The 15,384-nt window shown below is 37.3% G+C and overlaps 2 protein-coding genes and 1 long non-coding RNA gene across 5 annotated transcripts in view; 1 reads left to right on the top strand and 2 right to left on the bottom strand.

Annotated features, from left to right (window-relative positions):
• LOC116293733 (uncharacterized) overlaps positions 1-15,384 on the bottom strand; it is a 112,769-nt gene that overhangs the window by 44,935 nt on the left and 52,450 nt on the right. The gene's annotated exons all lie outside the window — the stretch shown is intronic.
• Positions 1,643-11,788, bottom strand: LOC148906661 (hemicentin-1-like). Of its 2 annotated transcripts, none has more exons than XM_089038524.1 (7): positions 11,680-11,788; positions 10,618-10,818; positions 10,201-10,341; positions 8,931-9,236; positions 8,491-8,631; positions 3,942-4,124; positions 1,643-1,943 (listed from the first exon to the last, which is right to left on the bottom strand). In XM_089038524.1, exons 1-7 carry the CDS (start codon positions 11,747-11,749, stop codon positions 1,870-1,872), a joined length of 1,116 nt encoding a protein of 371 aa, XP_088894650.1. In that variant the 5' UTR covers positions 11,750-11,788; the 3' UTR covers positions 1,643-1,869. The 2 variants fall into 2 exon arrangements, with proteins under 2 accessions (XP_088894650.1, XP_088894649.1); XM_089038523.1 differs by lacking the exon at positions 11,680-11,788 and adding an exon at positions 11,185-11,315.
• LOC148906660 (uncharacterized) lies at positions 9,012-15,300 on the top strand. 2 transcript variants are annotated; one of them, XR_016121457.1, is made up of 3 exons: positions 9,012-9,154; positions 10,641-10,748; positions 14,839-15,300. It is a non-coding gene; the product is annotated as an uncharacterized LOC148906660 (long non-coding RNA). The 2 variants fall into 2 exon arrangements; XR_016121456.1 differs by lacking the exon at positions 14,839-15,300 and having other exon boundaries at positions 10,641-12,116.

Raw genomic sequence — 15,384 nt, 5'->3', positions numbered from 1 at the left:
GGAGAACAAAGGTCATTGACGATACTAACTGAACAGGGTACAGAGGTTAGCTTGATAATTTCACGCAATAACCATTGAAAGCCGATTTTAAAGCCGATTTTAAAATCAATATCCATTATAGAGTTGGTGAGTGTGTGTAGTCATTTATACGAGTTTCTCCCTTTGACTACCGATAAAATACAATAGAAAATACAATAAATATCTACAAGGCCTAGGCAACTAATCAGTAACACAACGGGTGTCGATCACATCAATATCACGACATGTTGACAGAAATTTGACAGAGCATTTGGTCTTAAACTTTGTAACTTTGTAACTCTGTAACTTCGTAACTTTGTAACTTGTAACACCAAAAAAAGGAAGCCAAGAACCTCGGCATCGAGAACAACAGCTAGTCGTTTCACAAGATTTTCGTTGCGAGACTTTGGGCCAAAGAGGTGAATTCTTGGTCTTCCAGACGTAATACTACATTTGCAAAGTCGACAGGACTTTGAAGGATGTGAGATTGCGCTTTTCAATGGAGTATTTTTGTTTGAATTTCGTTCACAATTGGTTGCGATTCGTGTTGCTGAATGTAAACACCGGACTGTCACTTTGACATATTTGGACACGTGTACATGACAAAAGCACTTAGGTGGACTCCGCAAAGTTATTTTGGTCAACTACAACCTCCCCTCCCTAAATACCAAAAGCGCCACGGGGATCTCTTGTGTGATTGGTTAGTTCTAAATGATTGATTGACACTTTGATTTAGCATGGAAATGAGGTTGTATGAGGTTCCTACCAGAGGCTCCGACGAGGTCTCGCTGCTTCGCGGCTCAAAATATACGTGGCCGGGAGAAAAATCGTCGAGCCTCTGGGACCAGGGTAGCATGTGATATGTAACACGCGGTGAATAAACCTTGGCTTTCATGACAGTCACGCATTACGTATTTTTCCTGTCTATATCTATTGTCTTCTCCATATTGAAGTAAATCAACGACACTTCCATGGCAGAATTTCTACAGGGTAATTGGCTATGGACTATTCGGCACGAATACTAAGCCTGCAAATAACGATTAATGGTTATAGATATTTTTTGCAAAAACTCTCTTTATTTTCTTTGGAATCATCAGGTTGTGTTGGTGTCGTGGTGATTTTCCACAATGTTCTTGTTGGTGTACTGGCTGGGGCTCATGTCGATCTTGTAGACTCACATGACTTAAATTTGTAAAGCAATACAGTTAATCAGTAGTCACGCAACAATGAATGTAGACCACACTGTTATATGAATAAACCAAAATGTCAAAGTTTTGATTTCACTTGGACTATTTTGACGACGCCTGTTAAGTATTGACCTGTATGTCAACCTTTTCAGTATGTGTGTGACTAGTTAATCTACAAGTCTTGTTAAAAGTAGCTAGTGATCATGTTGTTAGTAGGTCAGTGAATGATCCAATATCATTAATAAAACTATACTCGAGACTATATCATGAGTCATCTTGTGGTCTTTCCTTTCACATCACATGCAAATCATCTGTTGAGACAAGATTCCTGGGTCGGTGTGATACTACTGAAATATAGCCCGCCAAGTAACGCTTGCTCACCTGAGAAGGGATGGTTTACAAAAGACTAGTATTACGAGCTAAAAGATCACACAAGCTAAGATCTTTTCCCATTTTATTGTTTTGTTGGAGTACACAAATGAAAACTCAAACATATTCATTTTGTTTACAGATAAAAAAGTAAACTACTGCTAACTATCTTATATAAAGTACAATGAAGGCATTCAATACAATTCAGCAGTAAGACTAAGAGTGCACACATCAAATGATGGATACACTTCCATCCTCAGGCATCACGTGACCTGGTGGAGTAGAAACGTGACCATTACAGCAACCAAATCAGCAGCAGGTCGAGGAGAATGATGGAAAACGTGAGACTTGCTTTGCCAACTACAGAACCTGAAACGAAAACCAAGTAAATTTGTAAAAGGGATATAGTGATAAAAGGTATGTAGGTAGGTTAACTCTATTTAAACACGCTTGCCCCGTCAACTGAAGCTGATTTCCACAAAGGGCGTGTGGATGAATATTACAATGAAAAGCTAATACTATTTTATATTCTAATCAATAATCAATCAAAATAGAAATGAATAATAAAATAAATATAACTGTTAATTAAGCTACAATAATACATTGTAAATTAAGTAATAAATTAATTTGTAGATGCCAAGAAATAGATAGAGTGTGAGTGGCAATTTCAGATTTGAATATAATAATAATAATAATATTTCATTTATATAGCGCCCTTTCCTAAAATGTCCAAAAGCGCTTTACAAGCAAATAATAATTAATGATAATAATTAATAATAACAATATCTGTAATATCAAAATCAAAAAACTATGTAATCTAAAAGCCAATAAGATTTAACGAATGATCAATGAAAAGCTTTGCGAAATAAATATGTTTTGAGATAACTCTTGAAAATATTTAAAGATGTACTACATTTAATTCGCAGTGGCAAGGCATTCCAAAGCATTGGAGCAGAAATAGAAAAAGCGCGGTATCCATAAGACTTTAGATTATAATTTGAAACCTTGGGTAACCTCTTAGAACCAGATCTCAAACAGCGTTGAGGAGCATAAGGCTCAAGTAAATCGCAGAGATACTTTGGCGCAATATCATAAGAAAAGCTTCTTTAACTAAATTCTAGGAAGAGGTAACTGTAGTGAGGTACTGGAGCCCCTTAAGTTGTAATTTTGTATCGCTTTGTTTTTTTTTGTTTTGTAAAGAGATCTACAAGACAGTCAGGGGCCATTCCGTTAAGTATTTTGTACATGTGCTTGGCTTTTGTTTTCTCTCTTTGGTTTTTGAGAGGTTCCCAGCCCAGAGCTTTCAAAGCTTCCTGGTGGGGAGTTTCATTACTCGTATAAGTGATTACTTTTGCAGATCTGTTTTGTAATTTTGAAGACTTTTAGCGTGACCTTCACCAAGGGTGTCCCATACCTCACTACAGTAGTAAAAATGCGGCTGTACTATAGCATTATGTATGCCAATCAGATTTTCTCTGATATGCTATCAACATGCTCATCCCAAGACAAAAACTGGTCAATCCCCAAACCAAGAACTTCCTCAACTTCCTCTATTGATCTCCCAGTTGCTGTCAGATTAGTATCATCAGCAAACATACGAGGTATTGTTTGCCTTAGACACTCTGGTAAACCATTTATGTACAAGAGGAAGAAGAGCGGGCCAAGAATGTAACTCTGAGGAATTCCGCAGCCGATCCGGCTCTCTGAAGACAACACTCCATTTACCATTTACCTGGCATACCTGTTTACGACCCGCTAGAACTAGCAGTTTGAACTTTGAACTTTTGTTTATTTACACACATATAAATGTTTACAAGTGTGTATATATACATATAATACATTTTGAAATAAAATACCAGATTTTTTGAGGAAAAAAATTACCAGAGTGTTGTTCATGGTACAGTGTGTGTGGTTGTCGAAATAGTGTGAACTTTCAAGTCGACAGCCACTTTAAATAATAGTAAAATGATGTGGGTGAAATAGGATCAAGATGGGAGAGTATATTATACCAATTACAGTTTAAATTAATGATAGCTATTACATACAAGAAGAATTGGAAATGGATTTACATTAAGATATAACATATATGCTATTTACAAAAAATTTACATAATTATATATCAATATACATATATATATATACACATGCATGTTTTTAATAAGATAGAAAGTAACTAACATCAAATTTATTGTAGTCTTATTAAGTGTCTTTTTAAATATGATTTAAATGCAGTCAGTGATTTGCTGTTTTTAATAGGAGTTAGTACGAGATGGTGGAGGGACAAGATTGTTTGTTGAAGCATATCTGGTATTATAAGTATGTTGAGATTTTGCTAACTTAATAATAAGATGACAGACTGATACTGACCTGGAGGTTGGACGTCAAAGATCTGACAGTTACTAATATCTTCGGGGGGTCTGGGACTTGTGATGTTCTTGATGCAGCAATAATACTGGCCGGCGTCTTTAGGTTGTACGTCATAGATGGTCAAGGTGTGATCCTTGAAGCCATCCATGTTAGAAAAAACGTACTTTCCTTTGGATGAGTTATCTGATAATAATGAGAGAAAACGATGTGTTATACTCTTTGGAATGAAAAACAAAATGTTTGATTTTTCCATCCAAAACCGTAATAGTTGCTATCGAACTACACTTTCTATGGTTCCACAGACGTTTCCGAGAGTTCTTGAAAAAAAGAACTATAAGAATATCTACTTATTCACCCACGCATCCACCCACCAACCCACTGACGAACCATCCATCCCATCCTATCCATCCCATCCATTCATCCCTCCATCCCTCCATCCCTCCATCCCTCCATCCCTCCATCCCTCCATCCCTCCATCCCTCCATCCCTCCATCCCTCCATCCCTCCATCCCTCCATCCCTCCATCCCTCCATCCCTCCATCCCTCCATCCCTCCATCCCTCCATCCCTCCATCCCTCCATCCCTCCATCCCTCCATCCCTCCATCCCTCCATCCCTCCATCCTCCATCCCTCCATCCCTCCATCCCTCCATCCCTCCATCCCTCCATCCTCCATCCCTCCATCCCTCCATCCCTCCATCCCTCCATCCCTCCATCCCTCCATCCCTCCATCCCTCCATCCCTCCATCCCTCCATCCCTCCATCCCTCCATCCCTCCATCCCTCCATCCCTCCATCCCTCCATCCCTCCATCCCTCCATCCCTCCATCCCTCCAACCCTCCATCCCTCCATCCCTCCATCCCTCCATCCCTCCATCCCTCCATCCCTCCATCCCTCCATCCCTCCATCCATCCATCTATAGGATCACTCCATCCATCCATCCATCCATCCATCCATCCATCCATCCATCCATCTATCCTCTCATCCTTCCTCTCACAACCTGGGATCGTCCTCCTAAAACTTGTATGGACTGTTTTGATAATTTTGAGATGTTTCTAAGACTAGCTGACTCTGCTTACAAAGAGATTTACATATTAGAAGACTTAATTTGCAACCTATTTTTGAATCCCCCCGGAGTCGCATACTTCTCATCTAATTGACCTGCTTGACAATTATCCTTTAAGCCAGTTGATTAATGCACCTACTAGGGTGACACCAGATTGTAAATCAGTTATTGATCACTTCATTACAAATGATGAAGAAAAGATTCTCTGTTCAGGAGCATACTCTCTTTCAATAAGTGATCATTGTTTGATTTACGGAGTCCGGAAAATTGGAATCCCTAGAGGCAAACCCAAAATAATTACTAGGAGACGTTTCAAGAATTTCGATAAATCAAGTTTTATATGTGATCTTCAAAACACACAATGGCCTATTGTCAATCATTTAGCAAATGTTGATAATGTTTGGCAAAACTGGAAAAACTTATTTCTCAAAATTCTTGATAAGCGCGCCCCAATTAAAAAGATGAGAATTCGAAATAAATCCTCTGCATGGATCAGTTCTGACATCAAACGTGAGATGCATGCACGCGATTTAGTAAAAAAAAACGAGCCATGAAATCCAACAATACGGATGACTGGACATCGTATAAGAAAAAGAGGAATTGTGTTAATAAGTTGATAGCAAAAACTAAGAAAACGTTCTATCGAGACAAGATAGATAAATCCTAGAAAATAGATAGATCCAAAATCAACTTGGAAAATAATCAATGAATTACGAGGTAAGAAATCAAATAATACTGTGATTAATGAAATCAAATCACCATCATCTGAAGCGGTTACTGATTCCAAAAGTATACCCAACATCTTGAACTCGCATTTCACGGGTATTGCAGCAAAGCTTGCTTCAGATATTGATGCTGATCAATGCAATATCAGTGCTGCTGATTACATTTCCAAGGTTAAGACTGTGTTTACTCTTCACTCAGTTACCTCAACTGAAGTTGAAAAGATACTCAAAAATATCAAAACCGATTAAGCTACAGCTCTCGATGGAATTACAAACAACATTCTTAAGTTATCTGCATCATATATTTGTGAATCATTATCCGAATTGTTTAATCTTTCTGTTCATTCCGGTGTGTATCCAAATGAATGGAAAATTGCTAAGGTAACTCCCATTTTTAAGTCTGGAGATCATAATGACTCAAACAACTATAGACCTATTTCTGTGACAGCGACAATTTCTCGCGTTTTTGAAAAATTGATCTGTAGTCAAGTAAAATCTTATCTTAAGGAAAATAACTTAATCTATTCTCTTCAATCAGGATTTAGACCATTACATTCTACTTTGACTGCTCTTCTAGATCTCACCAATCATTGGTCTTTTAATATTGATCAAAAATTGGTCAACGGTGTCATCTTCCTTGATTTAAAAAAAGCATTTGACACCGTTGACCACGATGTTCTGCTTACAAAGTTATATTACTACGGTTTTGATTCATGTGCCGGAGAATGGTTCAGGTCGTATTTGACTGATAGATCCCAACAGTGTTCTGTTAATGGTGTTTTATCATATATGAAATCAATAGCGTATGGTGTTCCACAAGGTACGATCCTAGGTCCGATCCTCTTCCTTGTGTACATCAATGATTGGCCGAAGTGCTTAACAGTTAGTAAAGCAAGATTGTATGCTGACGATACGAGTCTGACCTTCTCTGATGGTAACGCAATTGACCTAAAAAAGCAGATGGACATAGATGTAGATCATGTATCATCTTGGCTTTGTGCAAACAAACTAACTTTAAACGTCATTAAGTCAGAATTCATGTTAATAGGCTCTAGACAGAGATTATCTGCTTTCCGCGAGGAGGATGTAACTCTGTCTATAAATGGCCTCAACTTGAAAAAAACCAACGAAACAAAATGTCTTGGAGTACAGATAGATAATAATCTGACTTGGTGCCGTCATATCGAAAATATCAAGAAGAAAATTTCATGTAACTTATCCATCATTAAGAAAATTAAGCCCTTCCTAAACAAAGACTGCCTTAACAAATTGTGCAAGGCAATAGTTGAACCATATTTCAACTACTGCTGTCTTGTTTGGGATGGTTTTGATGAAATATTAGCAGAAAAATTACAGAAATTACAAAATCGTGCTGCGCGCATAATTACTGGAGCACCATACACCAGTGTACGGACAAACGATATATTTAAAGACCTTGGTTGGGTGCCATTAGCTGAATGCAGATTACAGCAGATAGCTGTTTAAAATTGTTAATGGTTTAGCCCCACCCTATATGAAAGATATATTCCAAAATCACCTCGGAACCGATTCTTACTTTTTACGCTGTTCTGCAAACAATTTCCAACTTCCCAAGGTCAGAACCGATATCTATAAGAAACGTTTTGCGTACACTGGTGCAAAATTATGGAACTCCTTACCTGATTCCTTGAAAGAGGAGCGCTCCCTCTCAAAATTTAAAAAGAGAATTAAACAGTATGATCTCTGCATCAATAGCTATAAGGATTGTTTTTATCTAATTAATTATTTAGAATCTGTTTTTTCTCTTTCGTAATGATAGTTTAGCATATTACAATATAATGTGTAAATAGTATTTATATCTTTACTGTTATATTCTACACGGCCTCTAGGTAGACCAAAGTTAAGTTCTTTTGTATGAGACTTTTTATATCATTGTACTTAAGTTTGATAGAGCTTTCGTGTCTGAATAAAGTTGATATTATTATTATTATTATTATTATTATTATTATTATTATTATTATTATCCATCCATCCATCCATCCATCCATCCATCCATCCATCCATCCATCCATCCATCCACAGCCATCCATCCATCCATCCATCCACAGCCAACCATCCATCCATCCATCCATCCATCCATCCATCCATCCATCCATCCATCCATCCATCCATCCATCCATCCATCCACAGCCATCCATCCATCCATCCATCCACAGCCATCCCTCCATCCCTCCATCCCTCCATCCCTCCATCCCTCCATCCCTCCATCCCTCCATCCCTCCATCCATCCATCCCGCCATCCCTCCATCCCTCATCCCTCCAACCCCATCCATCCATCCATCCATCCCTCCATCCATCCATCTATAGGATCACTACATCCATCCATCCATCCATCCATCCATCCATCCATCCATCCTTCCATCCATCCATCCATCCATCCATCCATACCTCCATCCGTCCATACATCCATCTATAGGATCACTCCATCCATCCATCCATCCATCCATCCATCCATCCATCCATCCATCCATCCATTCATCCATCCATCCATCCATCCATCCATCCATCCATCCATCCATCCACAGCCATCCATCCATCCATCCATCCATCCATCCGCCACAGCCATCCATCCATATCCATGGCATCTAGCCATCCATTCATCACTCCCATCTAGCCATCTATACACCAACCTACCTAACGTCCATCCATCCCATCTATCCATACTCCAATCCAACCCCATCCCTTCTATCACATCTATCCATCCATTCATCTATTCATACCTTTCGTATCAAAGACCCAGATGTCATCGTTGAGCAGGTTTTTTCTTTTCCATTCGGTCACCAGTGGATTTCCCTGAGCAGTGCACACAAGCCGAATCACATTCTTTTCTTCTTTCTTTTCAGGGAAAAATCTAGGCTGAACTATAGAAATAATTCCAGTAACGATCATGTTGCTGTAAGTTTATTTTTACCGATGTTTTCTACAACTATGTATCAGTACCCATATGAGTAATTGAACTGACCTCTTACGATAATAGTTTTCCAAGTAACAAGGATATATATGTACCGCCCACATCAGTTGCGATTACAACCCTCCCATCTTTTGCCCAGGTAAACTTGCCGATGGTTGTCATTACCACGCGGGCTTTGTTAGTAACGGTGAAATTACAGCTCAGTTGATTCGTTCCCCAACACTCTCCTAGATTAGAAATATTTCATACCTGAAACATAGATGCTACCAGTAACATTATACTCCTTGACATTTCTTAGCTTGGATGTCAAGTGACAAGTGAAGATACCACCAACATCAGGACGGTCCACATAAATCTTGAGGGATTTAAGCGACTGTTCTCTTGGGTAAAGAACTTTTTCAATAAGCCGACCATCTTTGGCCCACATCAGCTTGGTTAGTTCAGTCTGCCTTGCAGAAGTGGCTTGACTGATGGTAAGGTTACAACTAAGTACAATATTATCTCCAAATTCTGCTGATACATTGTTAGAGACTTCAATGCCTGGAAGCTCACTTCCTGTTATAATCAAATAGTATCAAGCATGTAAAACATATATGTCATGAAGATGAAGATTTTACAGAGTTATTCTAAATCAAGGCTAGTGTAGCATCAGTAGATTTGCCTATCACCTCTGCAGAGGTTTCAGGTTTTATTTCTGGACTGACTCAGCATCACGTTAGCAGAATTTATGATGTCTATCTCTTGGTGTCAGGGCTTTTATCCTGATTTGTGGATGCCTATCTTTCCAGTTAGGAAGTGAGTTAGGAAGCGAGTTAGGAAGCGAGTTAGGAATCGAGTTAGAAATCGAGTTAGGAATCGAATGGTATTTTATTACAGAATATTAAATATATATATATATATATATATATTAATGCCAAAAAAAGAAATCGCAAGTAAAACGTCTGCATCAGCCGGTAATTTTTAATATTATGGGTGTTACGCAACGTAAGACATAAGAGACGTGTTGACTATCACTCGTTCGCTGACAAAAATGTTTGCTGGCTCAAACATAGTGTTGTCGGGACACCCAATTTTTCTTTTCATTTTTGAAATCAGCGTTAAATTCTCTATAAAATATCTTTCTATGAACATTTTGCAATGATTTCTTGATAAAGTAGCTAGTCACCTTAAGACAATCTTGGCTAAATCCAAAAAAACCTGATAACTTCTTATCATTTTATACGCCTTCGAAGACTCATGATTAAAGTTTCATAGTGCTTCATTTCCTAACTTGCTTCCTAACGTGCTTCCTAACTTGCTTGTTAGTTTGTCTCTCCTGATTCTCCTATTCATTTAGGGTTCAATCTGTATGTCAAAACAGTGGTTGTTTCAGGATTCCATCCTCTAGTGAGCTGTGCCCTGACTTTGATTAGCCTAGTGGTTGTTCTGAGGTTTGATAAAATTTTAAGGTTTTGACAGCAAAAACAAAGTGTGAATTCAGCCGATTTATATACTGTATGTATAAAACAAATTTACTTACTTTCAATAATAGTGACAGTGAATCCATATTCATGTTGACTACCTCCTGTGTGTCCTTGGCATTCATAACCACCATTTCTTGAATCATCATTCATTATGACTACCTTGAAATGCAGAGTCACACGTAACTTTCTTCCACCATCTAAAAATATCAGCAGAGTTTGTTAGGTCTCTCTCTTGATGTGAGGGTTTTTGTAAATTAGCCGTGCCCTGACTTTGATAAGTCAAGTGATTGTTTCAGGGTTCGATGTGTGAGTTAACCTTGCCCTGATTTTGGTCAAACCAGAGGTTGTTTCAGGTTTTGATCAAATTTAAAAGTAGTTTTTTGGTTCAACCGAGGTGTTTTAGTGCTTTTTTCATCATTAGAATTGAACAATATTATGATTTAGGCAATCTCTTTGAGCTCATGATCACTAACCCAACGTTTCATTTTGATAATAGATGCGTCCATCAGGTCCTTCATCTCTTATGGGTTCAACGTCACCAAAACGACTCTTCCTCACAAATATTATCTCATCTGGATTGGAAACTGTGTCTTCCACTACACAGGTAACTTGTGTCTTCTGATTTTCAATAGCGTAAACATTATCTGGATAAGGAGCGACTATCTTAGGAGCACCTATAGTTGGCAAGATAAGAATGATGGTGTTGGTATAAAGCTGTTGCCAGAATTCTATTCTTTACGATATATGTACAGACACGTTTTAAATCATGATAAACTTTTATGAGCAATTAAATACCTGAAATCCGTTCTCGACATTTAGAAATCCCGATAAGTTCTGTTCAAAAACAATTCTGAGCAAACGAGAATACATAAATAACCCTTCATTACCTATACTTGCTTCAGACAGATCTCAGTCAGTGTTGATGTGGATCTCGTTCCTTTACAGATCTGATACGCTTATATTCAATAGATAGAGATATTCAGGCTGTTGTAGAGTCGCCTGTGTTATTGCTTTTGGTTATTCATCTGATTAACACTTACCTTGAGCAGAAGAATCGAAGTACAACAATAAAAGGACGACAAAACTCTTGTTGATCCGCAGGGATTGATCCATGACTGTGTCTTTCTTTCACTAGTATTCACTAGATTCGTCAGTGCAGCTTGCTTAATAGATATTTTGTTTACAGATTATCTGGATAAGGAGCGACTATTCTAGGAGCACCTGTAGTTAAGCAAGATAAGAATGATGGTGTTGGTATAAAGCTGTTGTAATAATAATCATTTTCTTTTGGTTTGTGGGCTACCGATATTCTCGACGTTTAGTAATTGCGATAAGTTCTCTATTTCTGAGCAAACGAGCATACATAAATAACCCTTCATTACCTATACTTGCTTCAGACAGATCTCAGTCAGTGTTGATAGGGATCTCGATCCTTTACAGATCTGACACGCTTATATTCAATAGATAGAGATATTCAGGCTGTTGAAGAGTCGACTGTGTTATCGCTTTTGGTTATCCATTTGATTAACACTTACCTTGAGCAGAAGAATTGAAGTACAACAATAAAAGGACGACAAAACTCTTGGTGATCCACAGGGATTCCATGGCTGTGTCTTTCTTCCACTAGTATTCACTAGATTCGTCAGTTCAGCTTGCTTACAGATGTTTTGTTTTTGGTGGCAGAACAATAGCTCGCTGCTGACATATGCGTGAGACGTCATCTCCAAAATAGTGTAATATCATTACTCATTACTAATCATTTCAGATTGAAAGTGAAGTGCTGCGGATTGATTAGTCCTTTTCCTTCATATTGTGTTATGGGAGAGTCAATATAGTAAGATGGTATTGGAAAGGGAAAACTTGTTTCCATGGAAAAAAGTAATGAAGAGCAAGCTTATGTCATATCTTCAATAGTAAAATGTTTATATAACAATAAGTGAAATTATAATTGGAATAAAACAAATAAAGTTTATACTTTCAATTGCTTTATCTCCCTCGTGAGAGAAAACCGTAAATTATGTTGTTTTATAACCAACAACTATTAATGTTTCTATTTTTCATGGGCTAAATACATTGATATTGTAATATCATCGAAAAAATAGACCTTTAGAGCCGTTGGATTGATTTTTACTTGTGCACATTAATATTCAGAAAGTGTTAATTGGTTAAATGCAACAATCTTTGGATCACTTGTAATATCTTTTATTATATTTGAGAGTCCATACTATTACCCAGGTATTACCATACTGAACAGTAACAAAACGTATAACAATTTTTTCCTCAAAGACGTATGGCTCGAAGATACTGCACTGCTATCGAAAGCAAAAGGCGAACAAACAGCATTAGGCAAATAGTTTAGTTATATATGCTCTTGACCTGTAAGTGCATGGTTTCAAAAGCATTTACATACATCTTGTAACGCAAAAAGGAAAAGTACCAAATAATGTTAGGCATCTTCAAGTGAAGTTTGAAATAGATAATATAAGTTTGAAGGACATTTTTATGAAGCCTCATTTTGTTTCAAATTCCATTTTGTATACGAATGACAAACTTTACAGAATAGGTTACGTGACTTCAAATAATTGTTCATTCTGTGATATACAACTTGAAACTTTACATCACGTTATGTTTCTTTGTGTGATTGTTAAGAGGTTTTGGGAGGATTTTGAGAGTTATTGGTTCTTAAATTGAATCTTAAATTACGAGACATTATCTTGGGAGTTGAACAGTAAAAAATGTTTAACTTACAAAATTATCTGTTAATATTAGGAAAGATTTATATATGGAACTGCAGGAAATCTAGGTCAATCCCAAAGTTCAGTGTCTTTAAAAACTTTATGCAAAGGAAATACGAAGTAGAAAAATATGTTGCTATAAAAAACCAGACCTTAGAGCAATTTTATGAAAAATGGTGTTTTAATATATAAATGTTTTAATAGTAGAAAATGTAATAATGGAAATGTAATAATGTAAAAATGTAATGAATAAATAAATAAATAAAAAACTGTAACCTGGAATAAAAAATTAAAAAATTTAGATACATCTTGTCACCTTCGTTTAGGAATCTATAATATTCTGTCATTATTGCAAGAACTGTCTTGACCTGTAACTTTAATTTTATCTGGAAATGCTGAATAAAATAATGAATTATTCAACTAAATATCAATATTGTTTTGTGTATTTTACTGAATACTGAATACTTTTAATAAAAGCTGACTGCATCAAAGATCGACTGTGCAGTGGTTGGCACAGGTCCAACTATGATCAAGATTATAGAGTGGGTAAAGTGCATTGTTTCTAGTAATCTGCATAGGAATCTATCCATCATAATATTCTTTCATTATTGCTGCGAGCGAAGCAGTTTGTGTTGGTGTCATGGTGAACTTCAACACTGTTCTTGTTGGTGTACTGGTTGGGCTCATGTTGATCTCGTAGACTCACATGACTTATATTTGTAAAGCAATACAGTAAAGCAATAGTCACGCAACAATGAATGTAGACAAACTGTTATATGAAGAAGCCAAAATGTCAAAGTTTTGATTTCACTTGGACATTTTGACGACGCCTGTTAAGTATTGACCCGCCGTATGTCGTGACAGAAATGGCGTGACATTACAAATAAATTATAATGAGAGGTTTAAGCGTTTTTCACAACCTTTTCAGTAGAGTGCAAACAATAGAGTACAAACATAATAAGTGTGTAACATAAATACCAAGGGCGCTAGGACAGACGCATTGGGTTTTAAATATGTGTGTTTGTTTCAGTTTTATTCGTAGATTTCTAATTGAATTGATATATGTTTGTTTCTAAATGGATACTAAATAGTGTTCACTTATCTTTCCATCCAACTGTCTTTCTGGTTCGAATCAGCCGTACGATATGAATATATTTACCACGTCCACCAACGGTCTTTCTGGTTTGAATCAGCTGAACGCTCTGAGTATTTACCGCTGCACTATCCGTGCCAAGCAGCGCCGTTGTCGCTTCGTTAGCGATTACTCTCCTTTAATAAGTTAATCAAATTTACCTTCAGTACAGTCAAATTTTACTATTTTACTGTACTGAAGGTAAATTTGATTAACTTATTAAAGGTTTAAAGGTGAGTAATCGCTAACGAAGCGGCGCCGCCGCTGCTTGGCACGGATAGCGCAGCGGTAAATACTCAGAGCGTTCAGCTGATTCAAACCAGAAAGACCGTTGGCTGGAAAGGACGTTTATTTTTAAAGATAAGTGAACACTATTTAGTATCCATTTAGAAACAAACATATATAAATTACGATATAATCTACAAATAACTGAAACAATCACACATATTCAAAACCCAATCCGTCTGTCCTGGCGCCCTTGACTTGGTCTACAAGTCTTGTTAAAAGTAGCTAGTGATCATGTTGTTAGTAGGTCAGTGAATGATCCAATATCATTAATAAAACTATACTCGAGATTATATCATGAGTCATCTTGTGGTCTTTCCTTTCACATCACATGCAAATCACCTGTTGAGACAAGATTCCTGGGTCGGTGCGATACTACTGAAATATAGCCCGCCAAGTAACGCTTGCTCACCTGAGAAGGGATGGTTTTCAAAAGACTAGTATTACGAGCTAAAAGATCACACAAGCTAAGATCTTTTACCATTTTATTGTTTTGTTGGAGTACACAAATGAAAACTCAAGCATATTCATTTTGTTTACAGATAAACTAGACCCTGGTTCCAGGGTAAGCTGGGATACCTGGGAGGACCTGGAGGACCTGGTTTCAACATGCATGGAGTATTTAGTTGGTTGAGCTTCCAAAACAAGATAACGACGTAATGAATTATTGCGCAACTTGTTCATTTTGTCGGACAGGAACCAGCAGGAATCAGAAAAAACAGACGTGTTTTACAACTTACTGGTAAACCACAGTTATCCCAGTAAAAAAGACGCTAGGACGGGTGCGGGGTCGTGGGGAGTGGAGGGATGATGGGGTCTTAACCTGGCATTTTTTGCCAGAGGTAGAGTGTGTGTAGACTGTTTGTTTTAAACCATAGGATCACTAGAACAACAAATTTATTCACAGGAAGTTAGGCATTACTTCTAGTCGAAATATGGGTCTGTGCAGAAATGCTGTTGTTTTGACATGGATCCGAACAATAATAAAGTGAAAATACTTTTTTTATTTTATTCTATTTTTTTAAATAAAAGTAGTGAAAATCATTTTGAATAAAAAGTGTATGCCAAAAAGTAAAGGTATGGATAAA

Source organism: Actinia tenebrosa, unplaced genomic scaffold (genome assembly GCF_029948245.1).
Source record: "Actinia tenebrosa isolate PJP-AT-01 unplaced genomic scaffold, QUT_ActTen_1.0 PGA_scaffold5__44_contigs__length_20552954, whole genome shotgun sequence".
Classification (NCBI taxonomy): Eukaryota; Metazoa; Cnidaria; class Anthozoa; order Actiniaria; family Actiniidae; genus Actinia; species Actinia tenebrosa.
This window is presented reverse-complemented; position numbering and strand designations above follow the sequence as displayed.